We start from the raw sequence: 22,180 nt of genomic DNA, 5'->3' as shown, positions 1-22,180 counted from the left end.
TTTTCAAACCTGCCCAATGCTACTCAAAACTAGCCCAAAAGTAGCCCTATCGCATTTGAAGGGGTTCCCCCCTGGTAAAATTGGCTTTCCAGGGGCTAAATATTACGTTATTGGGGTCACTTCAACCAGCGGACATGAAAAACAACCTGTCCGTGGATTGAAGCAACCTCAATTACGTCAGATTTTAGCCCCAGAAATGCAACTTTTACCAGAAGAACCCTGCCAAAAAAATGTGTAGTTTATCTCCCAGAACGTGATGAGTTTTGACTAACAATTGGGTGGGTTTTGTTGTGAAAACCTGGCAACCCTGCCTACAGGCATCCGAAACCTCTGCATATAAATCCATCAGAAGAAACTGAGAAATTGAATGCTAGTTCACCTAAAAATGATCACTCATGTCATCATCTCATGTGGATCCGAACCTGTATGACTGACTTTCTCCTCCAGAACACTAAAGAAAATATTCTGAAAATGTCTCAGAATTTTCTGTCCACACAGAGAACAAAGTTGTTTTGGACTTCACTGACTTTGGACAAAAATAATTGAATTGTTCATCAAAATCTCTTCATTTGTTTTCTTTTCATAATGATACGAGGGTATGATATAACAGTATATGATGACAGAATTTTCATTTTTGGGTGAACTACCCATTGTGACGGTGAATTTGAAACAAACGTACAGCTGAAATGAGACCCTGTGACCACTGTCCATCATCCACGGCATTTGCTGGAATCGCCCCGACCTGACAGAGAAAGAGAAACATTGGTTTTGGCAAGTTTCCTTGAACAGTTCTATCAAACACCTGAGTGTGTGTATGTTCATACCTTCCCTTGAGCCACCAGCTCTCTCTGAGCAGCAGATGCAGCTTTGACCAGAGCGCTGGTGGCTGCAGCGATGGATTTGGCTGCTTCCAGTATCTGTTCCTCGAAGTTTAGACTCTCATCAGCTTCCTGTTAAACAGAACAGAGCAAATATTCATTTCCATCACTGTCTGAACAATATGACTGATCTTAAAGGATTTTTTTCCATGCGTATGAACACATCACAATGTTTTTCATTCATCTATTCCGGAATTCATGATGATGATGATGATGGTGATCGTGACTTCATTCATAATTCATATGTTACCTTAAATTCATATCCAAACTGGGCAATGCAAATAAGAATAGTCACACAAATGTCATATAGTAATCAAGAACATTAGCTTCAGAATACAAGAGCACTGAGTGGGATTTTCCATGTAAAATGTCAAGCTGTATAGCATGTCGGTTAAGCTGCTGGTGCGTGTGAGTCCTGAAAGATGTAGGTAAACGTTTCCTCACCTTAGGTTTGGCTCGGGGTTTAAGCTGCTCTAGTTTCTTGGCGGCAGCTTCAATGGCAGCTGCAGCTCCCAGCAGCTCATTTTCGGCAATGACGGTCGGGTCCTCAGGATCCACCCACTCTGTACCTAAAGAAAGTATCGTAACAAATCAGACTCATGTGTAGGTTATCTTGGTCTTCCTCCACCTTATTGCATTCTTCCTCTGATTTAAGCACATTCTGCATTGTTTGGATTTGGATGTTCGATCATCTGTGGTTATTTTTATAAATTCTGAGGTTCTGACTGGTGTGGGAACAATTTTACAACAGATTCTACAATGTTTGTACAAGCAGTTCTCGCTTATTTGAAAAAAAAAAAAAAAAAAAAAAAAATGGTGTAGGTTTATTCATTAGTTATACTGGAACACAAAAGGCTCTCTTTGCTTATTTAAGGGGAAAAAAAAAAAAAAACCTAGAAAGAAATTGAATGCAATACCATTCATAAGTTTGGGGTCAATAAGATTATTTTAATGTCTCTTATTTATGAAAGCCTGTTTCTGCCACTGAATAAAAAAGAAAAAATGCAACTTTTTATTTCACAATTCTGACTTTCTTTCCTTGCAATTGCGAGTTTACGTCTCACAATTCTGACTTTTGTTCTCACATTTGTTAGACATAAACTTGCAATTGCGAGAAAAAGTCAGAATTGTGAGATATAAACTGACAATTCTGAGAAATGAAGTCAGAAATGCGTGATGTTAACTCAGTTCTTACTTTCTAAGAACTGTTTATATCTTGCAATTGTGAATTTTTTTTTTCAAAATTGTTTATTTCTCACAATTCTGACATTATAAGATGCAATTGCAAGTTTTTGAGTCAGAACTGTGAGATATAAACAATTTCTGAGAACATATCAGTCTTTCCACCCTCAAAATAGGACTTTCTCACAATTCTGAGAAAAAGGTCAGAAATGCGTGACGTTAACTCAGTTCTTGCTTTCTAAGAACTGAGTTTATATCTCGTATTTGTGACTTTTTTTTCTTAAAATTATTAGTTTATTGCTCACAATTCTGACTTTATAACATGCAATTGCGAAAATCAAAATTGAGATACAAACTTGCATTTTGCGAAAAAAAGTCAGAATTGTGAGTTTTTAAACCTTGCAACTCTTGACTCTATAGCTTGCAAGTGCAAGTTTATATCATGAAATTTTGAGAAGTCAACATTTTAAGTTTGTATCTCAATTCTGAGAAAAAAAAAGTCACAATTCTGTGATAAAAGTCAGAATTCCAGGGTATGTATGTATATATATATATATATATATATATATATATATATATATATATATATATATATATATATATATATATATATATATGTATATATACTATATTTTAAAATGTAATTTATTCCTATGATCAAAGCTGAATTTTCAGCATCATTACTCCAGTCTTCAGCATGATACTTCAGAAATGATTCTAATATGCTGATTTGCTGCTCAAGAAACATTTCTGATTATTACCAATGTTGAAAAGAGTTGCCTAGAGCTGCCTAGTATTTCTGTGGTATCGTAATACTTTTTTTTTTTTTTTTTCTCAAGATTCACAGATGGTAAGTTCAAAAGGTCAGCATTTACTTGAAATAGAAATCTTGTAACATTATACACATTTTACTGTCACTTTTGGTGAATTTAATGCATCCTTGATGAATAAAAGTACACATTTCTTAAAACAAAAAAAAAAAAATCTCACTGACCCCAAACTTTTGAATGGTAGTATGAATTCATAAAGTTACATACTTTCCTTTATGATCAATAAAAATGAAAGTCAAAGACAACAACAGCAGAAAATGTGAGTATCATATTAAATATGTTATTTTACTTATACTAGATAGGTAGAACTAGACCTTTTTATGTGAATTGGCACCTACAGCATAAATCATTATTTTTCTTTAAATCCTCACACACACACAGGTTTTCACTTTTTGTGGGGACGTTCCATAGGTATAATGTTTTTTCTACTGTACAAACTGTATTTTCTATTTCCTTAACCTACCCCTAAACCTACTTCTCACAGGATACACTTTATTTTATAGGATTTATACGTTTTTTTCCTCATGGGGACAAAAAAAAAATGTCCCCACAATGTCAAAATTGACTGGTTTACTATAATTGTAGGGACATTTGGTCCTCATAATGTAGGGAATACCATCTACACTCACACACTCACTCACAAACACACTCTTAGATTCTCCTTGTCTCTCATCATGTGTTAAATGAGGGTCTGGCCATTATCACCCTGAGCTCTCAGATCACTTTCAGTGATGGGTTGCAGGGATTATCCTGATAAATCCTGCTTGGATTCCCTGCTCATGATGCAGAACTGGAAGCGGATACTTGACCTGAGCTGATGGAGAGGACAAAAGGGCAAGAAGTACGAGAGAAGCCCTAGATCTAGAGCCTGCAGCCAGTAGATAATCCCACTGAATGCTAGACGGAGGGAGCAGGGAGCGTGTACTGAGAAACATGACACACAGGCCGGTGTAGTACCTTTCATGGCCTCCGCAGCCTGTATGAGCTCCGTCACTGAACCGGCCACACGTTTGGAGTAGTTTGCCAGCTGCTGTTTAAGGTCATGACTTGGTTTCTGAATGATCTGTGGATAGAGATCACATGATTTCAAACACATGAAAGCATTAAACACATAATGACAGAGATGGTTAAATCAGTCTGACACTGACATATTCAGCTCCTCACAAACAGTTCATTACTGTTACACACTCATGAAGAAACTAATCTAGTGACTTCTGAATAGTGTGTGTGTGTCCTCAGTGTGTCCTCCAGGGTGGTGCTGATGACAGTGGAACAGGTGCGTGGCATTAGCAGAGCTGTTCGTTTGGTACAGACGGCTAAGAAAAGACTTGGCCATGAGCAGGAATGATAGGAATGACACAGACAATACCAGAAACACACACCCACACCCACACACAAACACATGCTGTCTGTCTATACAAACCCTACAAAAGCACAAAGCAGTCTGTCTCTCTTCAGAGTTTGCATGTTTTGACCAATGGATTTCACTAATTGTTCCAGTCGTTCATGACTATTGTGGTGCATTTCTCTGTAAATGTCATGTGACTACCCTAGTGAAAAATAAATACACTAAAATGTATTTGAAATGCATTTATTTCAAGTATCCTACAAATACATGTACATATTTATATTTAATACAAATACCCTGCAACTGTACTTTTATGTTAAACTGGTATACTTAAAGTCTGCTAAATTGGAACAACTATTTTTGTGTTTAATGCACTTTAATTGTCTGAAAGAAGTGCTGGGGTCCAACTGAAGAGATACTGAAGTATATTTGATTGAGTTAAAGTCAAACTATTGCAGGTGCACTTAAATATCTTGCTTTTATAGACTGATATTATACAGAGATCATACAATCCTTATTAATAGTGATATTAAAACACATTTTAGGCTTACTATCAAGAAATGTGCATTGTGCGCATAAATACTTCAAATAAAGTCTCATTCGAATTTTATAACAGTAAGTCTTGAGTGATATGTAAATACGTGAATAGATTTGAACTATACTTAGTATGAAATGAATTTATTTTAAATATATTACTTTTTACTAGGGTATATATGGAATGAATAGAGGTAAATGATTAATTAAGTACTAATGTGTCAAATACGACCCTCAACAGACCAATGGTTACAAATCTTTCCCAAGGCCAGAAAATCATACTAAATTCCCAGGTTATTTTCAGGCTTAACTATGAAGAATCAACACAACTTTGTCATAGATTTATAAAAATGTAATCATAATCATTTATTGTTTAATCATTTCATCATTTCATCATTTTTATTTTACATATTACTTTTTTTACTTGTTTTCCTTGGTCTTGTAGTGGTTTTTATTGTTGTTTAATCTTACAATGTCATGGTTTGAAGAGAAGTTAGAGTTAGAGACAAGTTAGAGATAAGTTTTTGACATTCTTAATCTTACGTTTTCGCTTTAGTTGGCAGGATGTTGGCAGTCTAACAACACGAGTATGGGAACCCTGTCACTTTCTGCATATTACACAAAACTGACAATCATTCCTGCTTTGGCCTCCTCCCAAAACCTTAAACACACGGTTAGCGCACATACACTCACACTCAATCCAAAAGAAAATACTCAAACATGATCACATGGCAAAATGGCAAATATCAAAATGTTAAATCCTACTGCAAACCATTCAATGACATTTCATTCAGTATATCTGAAAACCCTGAAAAAAAAAGAAACCTGTATCAAAGCATTTTGACTAATGAAGATGCTATTAATATGCTATACTTAAAAGGTCTCAAAAAGCATCCAAATGTCACCTTCAGGAAGCTGACTATGAAAATTAAATCACACCAGTTACTACATTAATAGACCAATTTGGAGTAGACGTCACAGTTACATCACTTGCAGCTGCGCGCGCATAGTGGCTGCAGAAAAACACTCGTAACCAGTGGAGGTAAACGGGTAAAATCCATGGAATAAGAGGGAAAAATATTTGGGTGCCTTTTGATGTCGAAATCGGATCATTTTTATAGAATAATGCCATCAGAGATGCCATCTGAAGCTAAACGCAGATGTTTAAACGCACAGACTATGGATGAAAACTGCTATGATTACTCCACTTTTAAAAAATAAATTTGATTTAAACATTAGGTCTACATAATATTTACACATGCTGTTCATAGGGGACATATTGTATTAGCCCTACAGTTACAGCATTAAATATTATTTAAACCTATTACTATTAACATTTTTACATAACATTTATTTATTTTATCTCACAATTCTGACTATTTTTTCTCGCAAATGCAAGTTTATATCTCCTAATTTGGACTTTATAACTCAATTTAACTCAAAAATAGTGAATATCTGAGGGAAAAACCAGAAGTGTGGGACATAAACTCCTATTCTGAGTTGAGGGGAAAAGAGAGAACCAGCTTGCGCCAGCACAAACTGTCTTTTGGTGTTAAAATAGTCAGGATTTACTAAAGATGTGCAGTGAAGAATTCGTTTTTTTATCAGTTAGTTATTTTTGCTCCTGACCTTATTGAAAATGCATTTGTAGTTTTCCTTCCAGGCGCAAAATTTATGGGAGGAGAGTATTAAAATGAATCACGCAACACGATCGGCAAATGACAGGTATTTATGACATTATTTAACGCCCAAAAAAGGATGTCTTAAAGCAGGTGGTAGATTGCGCTGGTCATCATGGAAATGAAATGCGTCTGTGTTCTTTAATGCGCATCTTGTCAGTAAATCACACACAAAATTTCCTCTTCCATCAGTGCTTTTATGGAATTGTGCTCTAACGCTAATTTGCCCTGTTTAGTAAATCTGGCCCATAAAGTTTTTTTGTTTTGTTTTTTTGTGCTATGCCCCCTTGAGCAGAATATCATTTCAAAATATGATGTACATTTTAGAATGTCCAGTTTTGGACCAAGTTTGATGGCTGGTAGATTTTTAGAATATTTACCAATTAGACAAACTGGACCACAAAACCAGTCATAAGTAGTACGGGCTTATTTGTTTTGCAATAGCCAACAATACATTGTATGGGTCAAAATGATCAAATTTTCTTTTATGCAAAAATTCATTAGGATATTAAGTAAAGATCATGTTCCATGAACATATTTTGTAAATTTTCTAAAGTAAATATATCAAAACTTAATTTTTGATTAGTAATATGCATTGCTAAGAACTTCATTTGAACAACTTTATAGGTGATTTTCTCAATATGTAGATTTTTTTTTCACACCCTCAGATTCCAGATTTTCAAATAGTTGCATCTCTGCCAAATATTGTCCTTTCCTAACAAATCATACATCAATGGAAAGCTTTCAGATGATGCATAAATCTCAATTTTAAAACTGACCCTTGTGACTGGTTTTGTGGTCCAGGATCACATTTCTGAAAAATAATCTGGCAAATCTGAATTCTGTTAAACCTTTTTTGTCATGAAAGTCTTTAGATGATACATTACAAAATTTACATGAAACATTTAAAACGCAAGTTAAAAAAAAATCTAAAGCCAAAGTCAAATAGGAAAAAACGAATAGAAAAAATGGAAAAAGATGGAAATGGAAAAAAATACTGATCAACCCACCAGTTGAGAAGCACTGCAGCACACATTATATTATGTAATTTTTCAGTCATGTTAAGAGGTTGTGCAATTCAGCACACAAAAAAACACACACACATTCACATGCACAGTCAGTCACCTTTAACTCACCGGCTTTCACAGCGAACCCACACACACCAGAGAAAACAGAAAATAAATGAAAACACTGAAACAAATTTCTCAAATATCTCAAAATCCCACATTCAACAACTCTTATGTACCTTTACAAATATATAACTACCTCTATCTTTTATCATTAACTACCCTAAGAACATTTTAGACAAATATTTCAGTCAAACATACTGTGAGTTTGTGAAATATGTGACATTTCAGCGGGCCACTAAAATAACTGGACCAAAGGCTGCGGCAGTTATTTCACACAGCTTTAACCCTAATGACCCCCCAAAAGGAGGTCTGTGTGTGTGTGTGTCCACAGGATGTAACAGGGTGGCCTGGTCGACACTTACCACTAACACATGCTCCAGCAGGCCCAGGTATCCTGTGGCACACTCAGAACCGAAGCGCAGCGCTCGAGCCTGAACCTCACGCTTCACCTCCGGATGGAACGCCGCTTGCTGAACAACACACAAGAAAAATGAGTTTCACTTTAGGTTAACAGAAATACATATGCACTGTAAGTCAAAGTTTGAACACTCATTCTATATTACTACTTTCCATATATTTAAATAATAATAATAATAATAGTACTTTAAAAGTATAAAAGTCACTGAAGTCACTATCATCTATATTCTTTTCTAAATTACATCCCTCCACACTGTACTGTACATTTTCTCAGCTAATTTGTATTTTTAGATCACAATCAACTATTTGTTGAATTTAGGTTGCATGCACGACAAGTCAAGCTTTGAAAATAAATATATTAAATTATTTTACTTAAAAAAAACATACATACAAAAATATATTTAATACAAAACTACATGAACGTAACACTTCAGTTTTGAGTTCACAGCATAATTTCACAAGTTTTTATTGTTTAATTATTCTGAAAGCGTTTTTGCTTAAAACGAAGCTTTAATTGGAATAAAGTAATTCAAAAATGACGTTTTTTTAAATTGCATGCATTTTAAAAGATTAAGGAAAATTTTATTCCTCATGATGCAGTCCTTTATGAAATTGACATGACAGTGCATATACAGTCAATAAGTCGTCTCACCTTGCAGGAGTGCAGCATGTCAGCGACAGCTCGTCTGCTCAGGTTAGCGGTGGCGATCACATCCTCCTGACGGCAGGAGTTCCCAGCAGCCACTGCTTTGGCCGTGGCCAGCGTGATGCCTTTGGTCATGCGGATAAACTCCTCCGGAGTGGCAGTCTTTGGAGGAGGATCTGGACTGCTGAACACCTGAACACAAGCAAAACACAAAGTTTTTTTTCACTCGCTCTTCTTCGTCCCAGTGGTCTTTATATATAACAATATACTTTTTCACTTTAATGTAGTGATTAACTGGTTCTGTGTATTTTCAGCACAGTTGAGTGAGATTGTATTTCTTACAGCCAGCTCTTGTTTGATGTGCTCTATGGTGGCCTCTAGTGCTCGTGTGCCTTTAGTGGCCTCGTCCTCCACGGCCTTCACCGTCTTCAGTAGAGATGTCACATTTGTCACCATCACCTGATTTCACAGAAACAGCACACATGAAAACTCGTGAAACACTTATGTATTATGACTTATGATGTTAAGTCATTGAAGACGGTGCTTAAAGTACTTAATCAAAGGGAAATAATATACAGATGCAACAATATTGGCCAATATTATAAATCTATATAGCTTTGCCTCAAGCCTGGGACAGAAAAAGAGTGTGGTGAGCCATATCAGACCAATTAATTAAAAAGAAACAAATAAAAAAAAATAGGCCAAATAATGAGCAAAACTGGTCATCAGCATACCATGCATCATTAGTAGAAATATGGGATATATAAAGGATATACAAACAAATCATTTTCTATTTTTCCATTAAATATAGATATTTTTAAAATAACTTTTAACAGTTGACTAAAACCAAAAGAAAAAATAAAATGATACATAATAATAACCTACACACTTTTTAATAATTTCCAAGGAAATAACCATGAATTTATTGTGAATATATATATATATATATACATATATAGCAAAAATCATGAGTTCTACTGAATTCATTTAATGTGCTTTAAATGTAAAACATATTATATAAAAATAATAATACTATTTCTATAGTTTTTGTGTTAGGTATTCTAAGTCAGTGTTATTTTTAAGTTTTATTTTTATACTATTATAGTATTTAATATTTTGAATTAGTTTTCATTTTTTTAGCACGTTTTTATTTTAATTTTAGTTAAAATGTTGTTATTAAATTTTCATTTTTATTAGTACTTATATTTATTTTATGCGGATACGAAGGCAACATTTCTATTTTTATAACAAGTTTATGTTTTTAATCAGTTTTTTTTTGTTGTTTTCCAGCTTCATTTCAATTACCGAAAATGCTTTAATGTTTCTATTTCAAATTCTTTTATAGTTTTAATTTCAGTTTTAGTTAATAACAATAACACCACTACTCTGAATGTAATTCATTAGCAGTTCCTCATTTTGTAGGTCAAATGGACTGACTCCTGATTTCAGGTCACCTAATGTTAACTGGCAGCCCGTAATAATCAGAACTGTCATTTTCGTAGAGATCAATTATTAAAGGCCTCAGGCAGAGACAGACTGGATGTCTGTATGAATGAGATGACCCTGCTCTCTGTGTGTCTCTACCTTAGCAGAGCTCTTGAGTTGTAACATGGCGGGATCATCGTGAGGTTTGCCGGCCGCAGCCTTCGTGGCGCTGATCAGGTCACCCAGAGCTTTAGCCACGTCCTTCACCGCATTGATCAAAACCACCTGAAACACAACAAATGCATTATCTCTGATGCATGGGCATAATCTCACACTTGCATGAGACAAAATGCATTCAGCCCTGAGTGAAACTCATATCAGTACAAGAAAAGTACACGAAGAAGTCTCACAACAAATATGAAGCTGTTAAGTAAATATTAATGCTAGTTAATGAAATATCAGTCTGATAACAGCATACTATCCTAGATCATGAAAAACTGCAGTATGGATACAAAGATCTCACTAAAACAACTGCTGCATGTGGAAAATGAAACTAAAGATCTTACAAATACAGTACTTGGAGATAAAGTTTTTATATCACACTCATAAACTTGAAAGGAGATCAAAGTGTAATTAAACCTTGTCTTGATGGCTGAATTTCCTTGAACAATACACCTATAACAAGCTTTGAGAATATGCCATGAATTATTAAGTGTTGCCATAGGAACAGCAGAAACCCAAGAACTGTTGCCAAGCACTATGGACACACACAACCGTGTGTTTTTCGTGTGAAGAGATTCCCGTTTCCTGTTTTAAAGCAGACAGGACAGGACGTGGGTGTCAGTACCTGTGTCTCAGGGTCTTCAGAGCCCAGACTGGCTGCTCCCAGTTTGACCACATCAGCCAGTTTGGTGATGGTGTTGACGGACGACTGCGCAGCCTGAGCCAGTTTCTCTTGACTCGCTCCTGCTCCAGACACCAACAGCTTCGTGTCCTCCACCAGAACTTTAGCTGTCTTCAGGATGTGCTCTCTGACAAACCACAGGAAACAAACTATTAATATCACAATCCGCTAATGGTGAAACATACTGACACTAAAGGATGAACAAACATACGGGCGCGACAAAGATTATAGAAAAGGAAAGACAGTGTTCCTGTAGCTTAAACAGCAGGTAACTTATATGTTCACTGTAGTTTTGGTGGAAGCAGTACCTGTGATCTGCAAACGTCTCTGCGTTCTCTCGGTTGAGGGTGCCTGCGGTGGCAAACATGATGGTGGTGTCCAGATCAGCGATGATGCCTGAAACGGCACTGGCAGCAGTAATGCAGGCCTGAGTGCCACGGTTGCCAGCTTGAAGAGCCGCCAACACGTGAGACACCTAAGACAGAATAAAGATGTTAAGGGTGCGATCAAGTCTGAAGGGACATCTGTGTGTCCAATAAGAGAGGAACTACTTGTGCACCTTCTCTGAGACTTTGCGAGCGCTGTCGATGAGCTCTTTCTTGGTGAAGGAGTCATTTTGACTGCACTGCAGCGCTCCTGCTTTAGTGACCAGACCAGTACAGCTGTAGCCCAGCTCTGTCACCTGCTTCCTGATGTGAGAACCGATCTGAAGAACAAACAAACCATCTAACAGTCAACCAACACCTTAAATCCTCATCTAGTCTGGCTTTTAATCAAAGAATCAGCTTAACTTCATGTACAGTATTTAATTTTACTTCAGTAATGTGACATATTTCAGAATGTAGTGTCCTATGATTGGACAGAATTGCGGAGAGCAGTCATAAAAATGGAAATTACTGTTTAACGCGGAATATCGTGGAATTTGCCAAATTTAGGATGATTAATCAAAACATACTGAAGCGTGTGTGATAACTGTGGTGTTGGTACATGAACACATAAACATAATCTGCAGAACTGCTCTAGACTACTGTCTTATCATATACAAACTGAAACTTAAAGGTCTTCACAGCAACCTGTCAAAATAAAAGTTCAGTGTAACTTGAAGAAACTGTGATAGAAATATATCACTTAATGTCATCATAGTACTACTACTACTAAAACAATTATTATTCAAACATTACTGTTTAAGGCATATTTACAAGAAAAATTATTTACCAGAATTTATTTACCAGAAAAATGTAAATAAACAACACAGTATTTCGGGAGAGAAAAAAATTATATACACATACATATATACATATATACATATATATATATATATATATATATATATATATATATATATATATATATATATATATATATATATATTTTTTTTTTTTTTTTTTTTTTTTTTTTAAATAAAATTAATTATTTAGAGATACCTTCGATTATTACAATTTAATGAACCTATTAAAATGGAATCCCAAAAGTTAATGGAAAATACATAATTTGGAAAAAATAAAACTGATTTTGAAAAACATTTCATAAATCCTTTAAAATACAGTTTTTGTTAAACTTTTAATAAACTGCTGTTAAATTGCGTGTGTTTTATGATTTCAATTCGACTTTTTGGTTAATATTTTTTTTTAATTTAACCATTAAAACAGAGTCTAGCACAAAAGTACCCAAACTCAGACCCCTCCAGGACTGAGTCTGGGCACACCTGGCCTAGAAAATTTAAAACTGAATTAAAAATAAAATAAAATAAAATAAAATAATAGAAAAAAATAAATTTGGAAAAAAATATAATGGAATTTAGGAAAAAAATAAAATGGATTTCATAGGGCCTCAAGAGTGAAACAGAATATTTAACAAGAAATACAGGGTGGGATTTGATGTTATTTATTGGGAATTGATTGGATGATCAAAAGTGGTCTATATTTATCAGCTGATTAGGGGGAGGAGTTAAAAAATAGAGGTCAGCTGAAAAGTAAAAGGTTATTACATTTTCAATAATTTTGCAATACCGTTCAGAAGTTTGGGGGTCATTGAGATGGTTTGAAAGAATTGAATAATTTTATTCAACAAAGATTCATTCAATATAAATATTTATTAAATTATAAAAGATTTCTATTTTCAAATAAATGTTGTTCTTTTGAACTTTCTTTTCATCAAAGAATTCCACAAAAATATGAAGCAGCATATTTTCAACTGATAATAATCAGATTAAAATCTGCATATTAGATTTTAATCTGATCATATTAAAATTAGCATATTAGAATGATTTCTGAAGATTTCTGATCAATATTTCATAATATTATTGCTTTTAAATGATTAAAATAAATAAATAAAATAAAAAATCTTACTGACCCCAAACTTTTGATTGGTAACATACCTTTACTATCAATACAAACTTTTCAGTAAGACCAGCAATATGCAGTAACAGTAAATTAAATCAATTTCATGTGAATTATAACATGTGGAAAAGCCATAAAATCTACAGAAAAGAGAACTGTATGTGATGATACCTCGTCATTCTCAGCAGTCATGGCTGCACATCTGGCCTCTGACGCCAGGTCCCCGAACTCTGTGGTCAGCTGATTGGCCAAACCGCCCAGCTCATCAGGGTTGGTGTTGGATTTGGTAACCTGGCAACACAACATTTTAAAAACACACCGTCAGCCTTTACTTCTCTATAAATACTACACAAATCTCCCTTCTGGAAATGATTTTGTACCATAAAATCAAAACCAAAAAATGAATAAAAAACACATTTAACATATATACAAGCCTAAAGTGAGCATCTGTAAGTAAAATTGCCTGTGTGTGACTGTGGAAAATAATCTAGCTCATATATTTATATGACACTATCAGAATAAAAATGCTCTCTGCAGATCTCTCTTCCACTGACGTAAGACAAAAAGCATGCACAATTATTTGGTGATCTTTTGGAAGTGCCCAATCATGAGCCAAGCTAATTACAATCCACCTCTGGCTTTCAGCAAACAGATGAACCATAATTAATAATTCATGAGAACATTACCGGATTTAATTAACCGGCTTTGAATATCATTAATCATTAAACGAATATCATTAAAGTTTGATTAATATATGTTCATGCATATTCATTCATTAGGGATGCTTGTTAGGTTAACTATAGTACATTATTCTCACACTTTTTAGTTAATGTCCTTTGTCACAAGTCAAGTTTTCACTGCATGTTTGTGCATATGTATATTGTATTTTGCCCACCAGTCACATTGGCTTTTCACTTTTTTCCCCCAGTTCCTAACTTTTGCAGCGCTAGTCTTTACCATCTCCTGAACGGTGACAGCGATAGCTTTGGCCGTCTTCACCATCGTGGTCTGATAATCCACAAATGATCCTTCAGGTTCGTTTCCAGGCCCGTCTTCCATCTTATTGATGGCTTGAGTGATGGAGTTGACCATGCCGCCCACCGCTCCTGCAGCGCTGGCCGCCTCTGCCAGAGTCGCAGCCAGATCATCCACCGCCTCCTTCATCATCTGAACCGACTCCTCCAGAGCCTCCTGCGTGTGAGCCGCCTGAAGACACACGTACACGCACAGAACTGTGAGTTTGAGCACTGCAGCAGATCTCAAACAGATATAATCAACAGTGCCATCGTGACCAGCTGCTGTGTTTGGTTGGTGGCATCTCACCTTGTGGTTTCCTCCAGCCTCTTTGGCCGTGTAGAGCATCTGTAGGGCAGACTCAGCCAGAGTCTTGGTCTGATCCAGCACGCTCATCTGCTGCTGGCTGTTCAGGATCTTAGACGCCGTACCGATGGCAGCCATGATGAGCGGCTCAAAGTAACTGACCATCTGAGACACCTGTGAGATGACAGCACACGTTTAGCTTCCAATAATCATCTAGACCTGCTAAAACGTGTTTAGAAATGATTCAGACCTTGTGACCCAGCTGAGAGGCGTCGGAGCGGGCTGCGATGGCCACCGGTTCAATCAGGTTGCTGATCTCATTCACAGATGCTGCCATCTGCTCGTGAAGAGCCTGCAACACAACACAGTATTACAATATGGCTGTATTACATTAATAATGATAACGTTTATTATGTGCCCTCAGCTTTATAGATATTGCTGTAGTTTATCATGACCATAGTACAGTCTCACCTCATGGGAAATGTCATCTCTAGGTGTGAGCTGCTGGCTGATGGCCGCCAGAGACGCCTTGTCCACCTCACGGATGCAGTTATTAAGAGCCTCAATGGCATCATCACACTCTCTCTGGCCTGGAGCCTTCTCCCTGAAACCATCCATGAAAGTATATGAATACAATGCACAGAAATTATGATGATATTCACAACTGAATTGCATCTTGTTTAATCTAAAGGACATTTTTGTTCATTTTGGTGGCATTTTTGCACCAAGACCCTGGTAATTCCCTAAAAGGAACATTTTATAATACATCTTTACCTATAGGCAAAAGTCTTGTTTTTAGCTGCTTGTTGAATAAAAGATTGAATAAAAGATACATTTTGTGAATACCTCATGTTGGTGATGAGTTTCTTAATGGAGTCGGAGACTGTTCTGGAGTGTCCGGCCAGCACAGACCATTTGGGCGGGTCTTTGGGGTTGACGGCTAGTGAGCGGGCCGTCTGGATCAGGCCTGTAGAGCTCTCCAGCATGGTCTTAGCGGCTGCTATGATGGGCTCCATCGCTGCCAGACCCTGCAATCAAAGACAACAGAACTTATAATATGGTTCAAACAGGGTTTTCTATTTCGGCCAGGAGTCTTGTTCCCACTCCTAAGTCATGCACAATCATGTTCCTGTAAATTCTGCACTATTTATTGCACTACCAGTCAAAAGTCTTTGAACAGTAAGATTTTTAATGTTTTTAAAGAAGTCTCTTCTGCTCACCAAGCCTGTGTTTATTTGATCCAAAGTACAGCAAAAGCAGTAAAATTGTGAAATATTTTTACTTTTTAAAATAATCGGTTTCTATTTGAATATATTTTAAAATGTAATTTATTCCTGTGTTCAAAGCTGAATTTTCAGCATCATTACTCCAGTCTTCAGTGTCACATGATCCTTCAGAAATCATTCTAATATGCTGACTTGCTGTTCAAGAAACATTCTATATTATTATTATTATTATTAATATTTAAAACAGTTGAGTACATTTTTTGGGGGATTCTCTGATGAACAGAAAGATCCCAAGATCAGCATTTATCTGAAATAAAAAAGCAAGGATGCTTTAAATTGATCAAAAGTGATGATAAAGACATTTATAATGTTACGAAAATTTCTATTTCAGATAAATGCTGTTCTTCTGAACTTTCTATTCATCAAAGACACCTGAAAAAAATCTACTGTTTTTACCATTAACATAATAATAAAGGTTTCAGCAAATCAGAATATTAGGATCATGTGACTGGAGTAATGATGCAAAAAAATTCAGCTTTGAAATCACAGGAATAAATTAAATTTTAAAATATATTCAAATAGAAAGCAGTTACTTTAAATAGTACAAATATTTTACATTTTTAATGTTTTTGCTTTGGATCAAATAAATGCAGGCTTGGTAAGCAGAAGAGAATAAAAACAAAAAACAAACAAAAAAAACATTAAAAATCTTACAGTTCAAAAACGTTTGACTGGTAGTGTATCAGTACAGAATGTTACTAACAAAAATGACATTAAGCAAGTCAACATAAAAACAAACAAACATCCAAAGTCTGAAAAAATCAATATGCTCTAATATGTGGCACAATTTAAAAGTAAAAATACAACACAAGCCAGAAAACTGTCGTAGATGGTTTTTTCCTACATAATGACACTTTTTTTGTAGATTTGTTATGAATAATCATATAATTTTTTAAATCTTGTTACATTACATACAAAGTTTTTAAGTTACAAGATTATTAATGTAAATATACCTAATTGGATATGTAAAATCTAAAATATCTGGATGCTAAATTTTTAGCAAAAATTACTATATTGTGATATAAACTGCTGTTCAAAAATATGGAAATGTGGAAATATGGAAACGGCAAGACTGAAGTCTGTTCTGCTCTCCAAGCTGCATTTATTTATATTATTACAATTTAAAATGTTTTCACGTGAATATACTGTAAGATGTGATTTATTTTTGTGATCAGAGCTGAATCATTCTAATCAATCTTTCCTGTCACTTTTGATTCATTTAATGCATCTGAATAAAAGCATAAATTAAAAAAAAACAAACAAACAAAAAAAAACAACAACTTTTAAAACAGCCCTTAACTTTTGAATGGTACTATATACTTTGATATAATGTCATACCTCTGGGCTGATCTGTGCAGGTACACTAGCAAACTCTGGGTTTGAAGCAAAGGCAGTCAGGTTATCCACAGCCTCAATGAGCGGTCCAGTGGCTTCCTTACACTTCTGTCTGTTCTCCTGGTTAAAGGCCCCATCAAGAGCCTGACGTTACAGCACAAACACAGAGTTACAATCGCTATAATAACACCAACAGATGAACACTGCTAATCAGAAACAGACCGGGAGTCTCAAAACTCACTTTGATGGACTTGACGAGGTTGGCTGTGCTGTTCGCCACCTCTTTGGCACTCTGGACGAACTGTCTCTTAGCAACTGGGTTGGACGTTTTGGAGGAGGCGAGTCGGCAGGCGTTGCACAAGGCCGAAGTATGTTTGGCAACAATCGTGGCAGCGGAGAGGACCTTGGGAAAGGCAGGTGCATAAAACACAAAAGTTTTTTTGTCAAGTTATTTGTAATGACGTAAAAACTACATCAAAACAAAAAGAATTCACTTCCTATTTTAAGCTATGAGTTCGAAGGAAATATCCAGATGTCAATTACAATAATTAGTGAAAGCTCATAAGTCCCTTGGAGTCTACCGGCAGGGTCGATTTAACAGAAGCATTAAGGTGCTTCACGTTATTGCATCATCATTTTTCCTAAATTTCACATGCAAAAAAGGACCATTGTCTACTGGACCAAAAGTTACTTTCAAATCAAGCAGATTTCTATTGGTCAACACAGTGAATTCATGTAAACAACTTGAACAAAATAAATAAATAAATAAATAAATAAATCACAATTGTGTGGATTCTTTTTGCCAGATTTTTACAAAACAACTATAAATATAAACACACTTCTAGTTATTCTTTGTGTTTCAAAATCTCCACATCAATAAATAATATTAGTTTTAAATACTGTGTAAAAAGCTGCATCAGTTATTAGTCATCAGCTAATAATAGTGCACAATCATTAGTGCATCTAATATATTTTGCAAAGTAAAGCAGACCTTAGTTATGTGTTGGCTTCTATCAGATTGCATGTTCCAATCTAAGAAAGAGCAGGGTCATGCTGTTACCTGTGACTGGGTGCAGGCTGGGTCCACTAGATTCTGACAGGCCATCTGGATCGAATGTTTGGCTCTGGCGAACTGTGAGGGGTCCACAAGACCCTTCTGCCCAGCGTGACTGTTCGGGTCGGACACACCCACCAGATACGCCCCCTATGAGTGACACAGAACACCAGTCACTTCAGTACTGCACAAACCAAGTTAAACATTCTCACCACACACACATATTTATTTAGCTAATGAGGATAGACCATAAATTCTACTGTTTTTATATGGGCCATTCTACGTACAGACTTGGTCCAAGTGGAAGATTTGAGATTAAAAAGTATTTATTATTATTTAATAAATTATTTATTATTTAATAAAAACGGCCGATCGCTTTGCTAAACAAGACCCTTCTTCCTCGGCTGGGATCGTTTACAACCGCATTTGTGATCGTTTGAAGCCGCACTTAAACTGAATTTTGGAAGTTCAAACTCGGGGCACCATATCAGTCCATTATATGGAGAAAAATCCTGAAACGTCTTCCTCAAAAAAAACACAAAACTGAAGAAAGAAAGACATGAACATCTTGAACGTCAAGGGGGTGAGTACATTATATGTAAATTGTTGTTCTGGAAGTGGACTTCTCCTTTAATGCATACTAAAACACTACTAAAACATACTAAAACACACACAAAGATTGCATAACTGTACTACAGTTTTGTTTATTTCCCCCAAATAAAGGATTATGTGTTCCCTTTTGTCACTACCAAAACAATGATGACATGTTTTGGTCGTGACTGTTTCGGTAGTGACAATTCTATGGGATAACACCCAAAAAACAAAGACCACTAAATGTTTTGATAGTGACTATTTTAGATACTTTTGAACCTAGCTCAAGATGCTAATCAGCACATAGTTAGCTAGCACAGCTCTGAACAGTGGCATACATATAAAAACTAAACGTTATGGAATAAATCCCAAAAAAGTGCTTAATTGCAAAGAAAAATTGCACAAGAAAGGTGTTTGGTAGTGATGTTCCTTAAAGTTACACAAAGATTTTTCAGACTTTTGAACACATTTACCTCAAAATGATGAGACCTATCCACTCACACCTTATAGCTATGAGAGAGAGGGACACAGGAACATTTCCTGATCATAAATGTATAAGTCTCAGCCAACAGACTGAAATATACATTGTTTCAGTAGTGATCAGTTTCAGAATTTACAAAGAAAACATTTTTAACTTCAATTTTTAAAAGAATCAAAAAGATACTTTTAAGAACAATAAATTAAAAAAAATTAAAAGTTATTTCAATATCATTTTCATAAATTGAAATTTAGGGGTTAGGATTCGGGACAGCCATCTCCCAATTGAAATTACCCAATAAATGATGATTTTATATATATTTATATACTTACTAATACTTAGATTTGAATACTTTACAGCTTTTTAATACATAAATGCTTTTTAAATGTGTTGTTTGGTTGTAGGACAGCAGTTTGCACCAGTTCTGTAGAATGACCCATATAAAGCTAATCTCGATAAATATAGAATAAATGTTAACATTTAACGAAACGTAACTTTTTTTTTTTTCCATCAGCTACATACATGCATACACATTTGTTTTCCTGTCATAATGAGAACTTTTCATTTTTGTTTTATGTTTTTTTAATATATATATATATATATATATATATATATATATATATATATATATATAAAAAATATATAATATATTTAATATATAATATATATTTATATATAACATTTTATTATTATATATATATTTTTTTTATTTAATATATATATAAAACAAACAGATTACAATTACAGCAAATAGCAATATTTACAGTGTTACAGAGAAATAGTTATTTGTCTTTTGTGGAGGTTCTTTATAGCTGTGTTACACTGACACAGTTAATGAACTGCACTGATTAAAGCTGAAGACACTATGGTCTTGTTAGAGCTCCTTTACAGTAGAATTTTGGATTTGCCTTTTTTTTTTTTTTGCATCACTGATTCTGTTATTTTCCTATTACTGTAAAGCTGCTTTGAAACAATCTCTATCATATAAAGTGCTATAGAAAAAAAGGTTTTGATTTCACAATATAAGGAACAGTTGATGTACACATCAACAAAACCTGCACAGACAATATGGTGTACCCTCACCAACATTTTAACATAAATTCTGTTAATAAAAATAAAAAATTCTGTTTACAGCTTTAAGGAAACAGTTAAAAGTTATGATTTTAATCAAAATTGTGCAGCCTTAGTAGAAAAAAACTGACTCAAGCACACACACACAAATTAAATGAAGTGCTTTTGAATCAGATGGCAGCTGTGAGTGTTTTTGTGAAGCTGCTTTTAGGACGACGCACAGGAAGCAGTTAAATATGACTCACTGCCCATCAAATCCATTAGGAATTCTATTTGCATAAGTGTGTAAGAATGTGCCTGTAAATAATAAAGGCATGAAGGCATGTGCGAAAGCACAGAAGACGGCAAAGGGGAGACCAGGAAGGCGAATGTGTTTGTTCATTTCATGCGCTCCTATAACTCCAGATGTTCGATGCATCATAGCCTTGTTACATATTATCACGCACCGCCTCTTTAGGACGACTAATTTAGCAGAGACGAGTTTCACACTCACACAGAGGCACCTGAGCCGCTTTGTTTTACCTGAGAGGCTGCCTCAGTGAGTCCACACAGCGCTTTAGACGCTGAACTGACTGAGTCTCCGAATTCTGGCAAGTTACTGTTCTTGGCATTATGGGAAATGCCAGCCATGGCCTCACCCAAAACCTGCAAAACACAACATTAGCATTAACACACAGCTTTAGCTCAGCACTGCGATTGGGTGACAGGGCTAAAAATACATTTTCAGCCTTTTTATTTTGAAGGTGATATGTGTCGCACCTTTGAGTTCTCCATCACACTGTCAATACAGTCAAAGTAGCCCAAATCATTGACCGCTTCTGTGGGATTGTCCAGCATTCCTCCAACCGTCTACAGACACACAAACACACAGTTAGCACATATAACCCACAAAACAGATGCAGCAAATAAACATTGCTCTGAGGTTTTTAGTATGGTTTGTTTTTAGGATTTAGTTCTGTCTAAATAAAAGCAGTCATAAAATCAGATTCCAGAGAAAGCAAATTTTTCTTGTGCAAATGTTCTGTTATTATTATTCAGTGATGCTTAAATCCATTTTAAGATGTGAACAAATAAATTAAACACTGTATGTCCACACAAGAACAAAGATCTTCAACGTTCAGATTTTTAAAAAAAGTATCAAGTTAATAAAAAAAAACAAACATTTGAGTCAGTAAAAAATAATATAAAAAATAATAACAATAACAAAAAATAAAAAAAAACAAACAAAAAAAATAACAATAATCTTCAACAATAATCATATACAGCAAAGACGCATTAAACATTAAAGTTTATAGTGTTACAAAATATTTTGTTTTCAATTAAATGTTATTCATTCATCAAGAGCTTAATCAACTTTCTATTAATAAAAAGAATATTGAATGTATTCTTTTTTAAATATATCACAATTTTCACAAAAATATAAAAGCAGTGCAACTGTTTATAACAGTGATAATAATCAGAAATGTTTCTTGAGCAGCAAATCAGTATATTAGAATAATTTCTGAAGGATCATGTGACTCTGAAGACTGAGTAGTGATGCTGAAAATTCAGCTTTGCATCACAGAAATAAATTACATTTTAACATATGTGACCCTGGAGCACAAAACCAGTTTAAATAGCACATGTATATTTGTAGCAATAGCCGAAAATACATTGTATGGGTCAAAATTATTGATTTTTATTTTATGCCAAAAAATCATTAGGATATTAAGTAAAGATCATGTTCCATGAAG

The 22,180-nt window shown here is 35.0% G+C and overlaps 1 protein-coding gene across 3 annotated transcripts in view; it reads right to left on the bottom strand.

Annotated features, from left to right (window-relative positions):
• The window catches only part of tln1 (talin 1), a 97,862-nt gene that overhangs the window by 6,778 nt on the left and 68,904 nt on the right, over window positions 1-22,180 (bottom strand). For all 3 annotated transcript variants that reach the window (XM_051121356.1, XM_051121358.1, XM_051121357.1), the window contains 22 exons: window positions 21,207-21,296; window positions 20,970-21,092; window positions 18,314-18,457; window positions 17,495-17,656; window positions 17,257-17,397; window positions 15,479-15,660; window positions 15,104-15,236; window positions 14,883-14,984; window positions 14,636-14,806; window positions 14,270-14,518; window positions 13,484-13,603; window positions 11,533-11,679; window positions 11,282-11,448; window positions 10,917-11,100; window positions 10,229-10,354; window positions 8,987-9,103; window positions 8,651-8,836; window positions 7,944-8,051; window positions 3,848-3,953; window positions 1,323-1,447; window positions 825-950; window positions 680-742 (listed from right to left, as the gene is read on the bottom strand). In XM_051121356.1, the coding sequence (XP_050977313.1) occupies window positions 680-742; window positions 825-950; window positions 1,323-1,447; window positions 3,848-3,953; window positions 7,944-8,051; window positions 8,651-8,836; window positions 8,987-9,103; window positions 10,229-10,354; window positions 10,917-11,100; window positions 11,282-11,448; window positions 11,533-11,679; window positions 13,484-13,603; window positions 14,270-14,518; window positions 14,636-14,806; window positions 14,883-14,984; window positions 15,104-15,236; window positions 15,479-15,660; window positions 17,257-17,397; window positions 17,495-17,656; window positions 18,314-18,457; window positions 20,970-21,092; window positions 21,207-21,296 (3,072 nt within the window). The remainder of the gene's footprint in view (window positions 1-679; window positions 743-824; window positions 951-1,322; window positions 1,448-3,847; window positions 3,954-7,943; window positions 8,052-8,650; window positions 8,837-8,986; window positions 9,104-10,228; window positions 10,355-10,916; window positions 11,101-11,281; window positions 11,449-11,532; window positions 11,680-13,483; window positions 13,604-14,269; window positions 14,519-14,635; window positions 14,807-14,882; window positions 14,985-15,103; window positions 15,237-15,478; window positions 15,661-17,256; window positions 17,398-17,494; window positions 17,657-18,313; window positions 18,458-20,969; window positions 21,093-21,206; window positions 21,297-22,180) is intronic.

Source organism: Labeo rohita, chromosome 10 (genome assembly GCF_022985175.1).
Source record: "Labeo rohita strain BAU-BD-2019 chromosome 10, IGBB_LRoh.1.0, whole genome shotgun sequence".
In the NCBI taxonomy this organism is placed as follows: domain Eukaryota; kingdom Metazoa; phylum Chordata; class Actinopteri; order Cypriniformes; family Cyprinidae; genus Labeo; species Labeo rohita.
The sequence above is the reverse complement of the archived record's forward strand: the minus strand, read 5'-3'. Positions and strand labels throughout refer to the sequence as shown.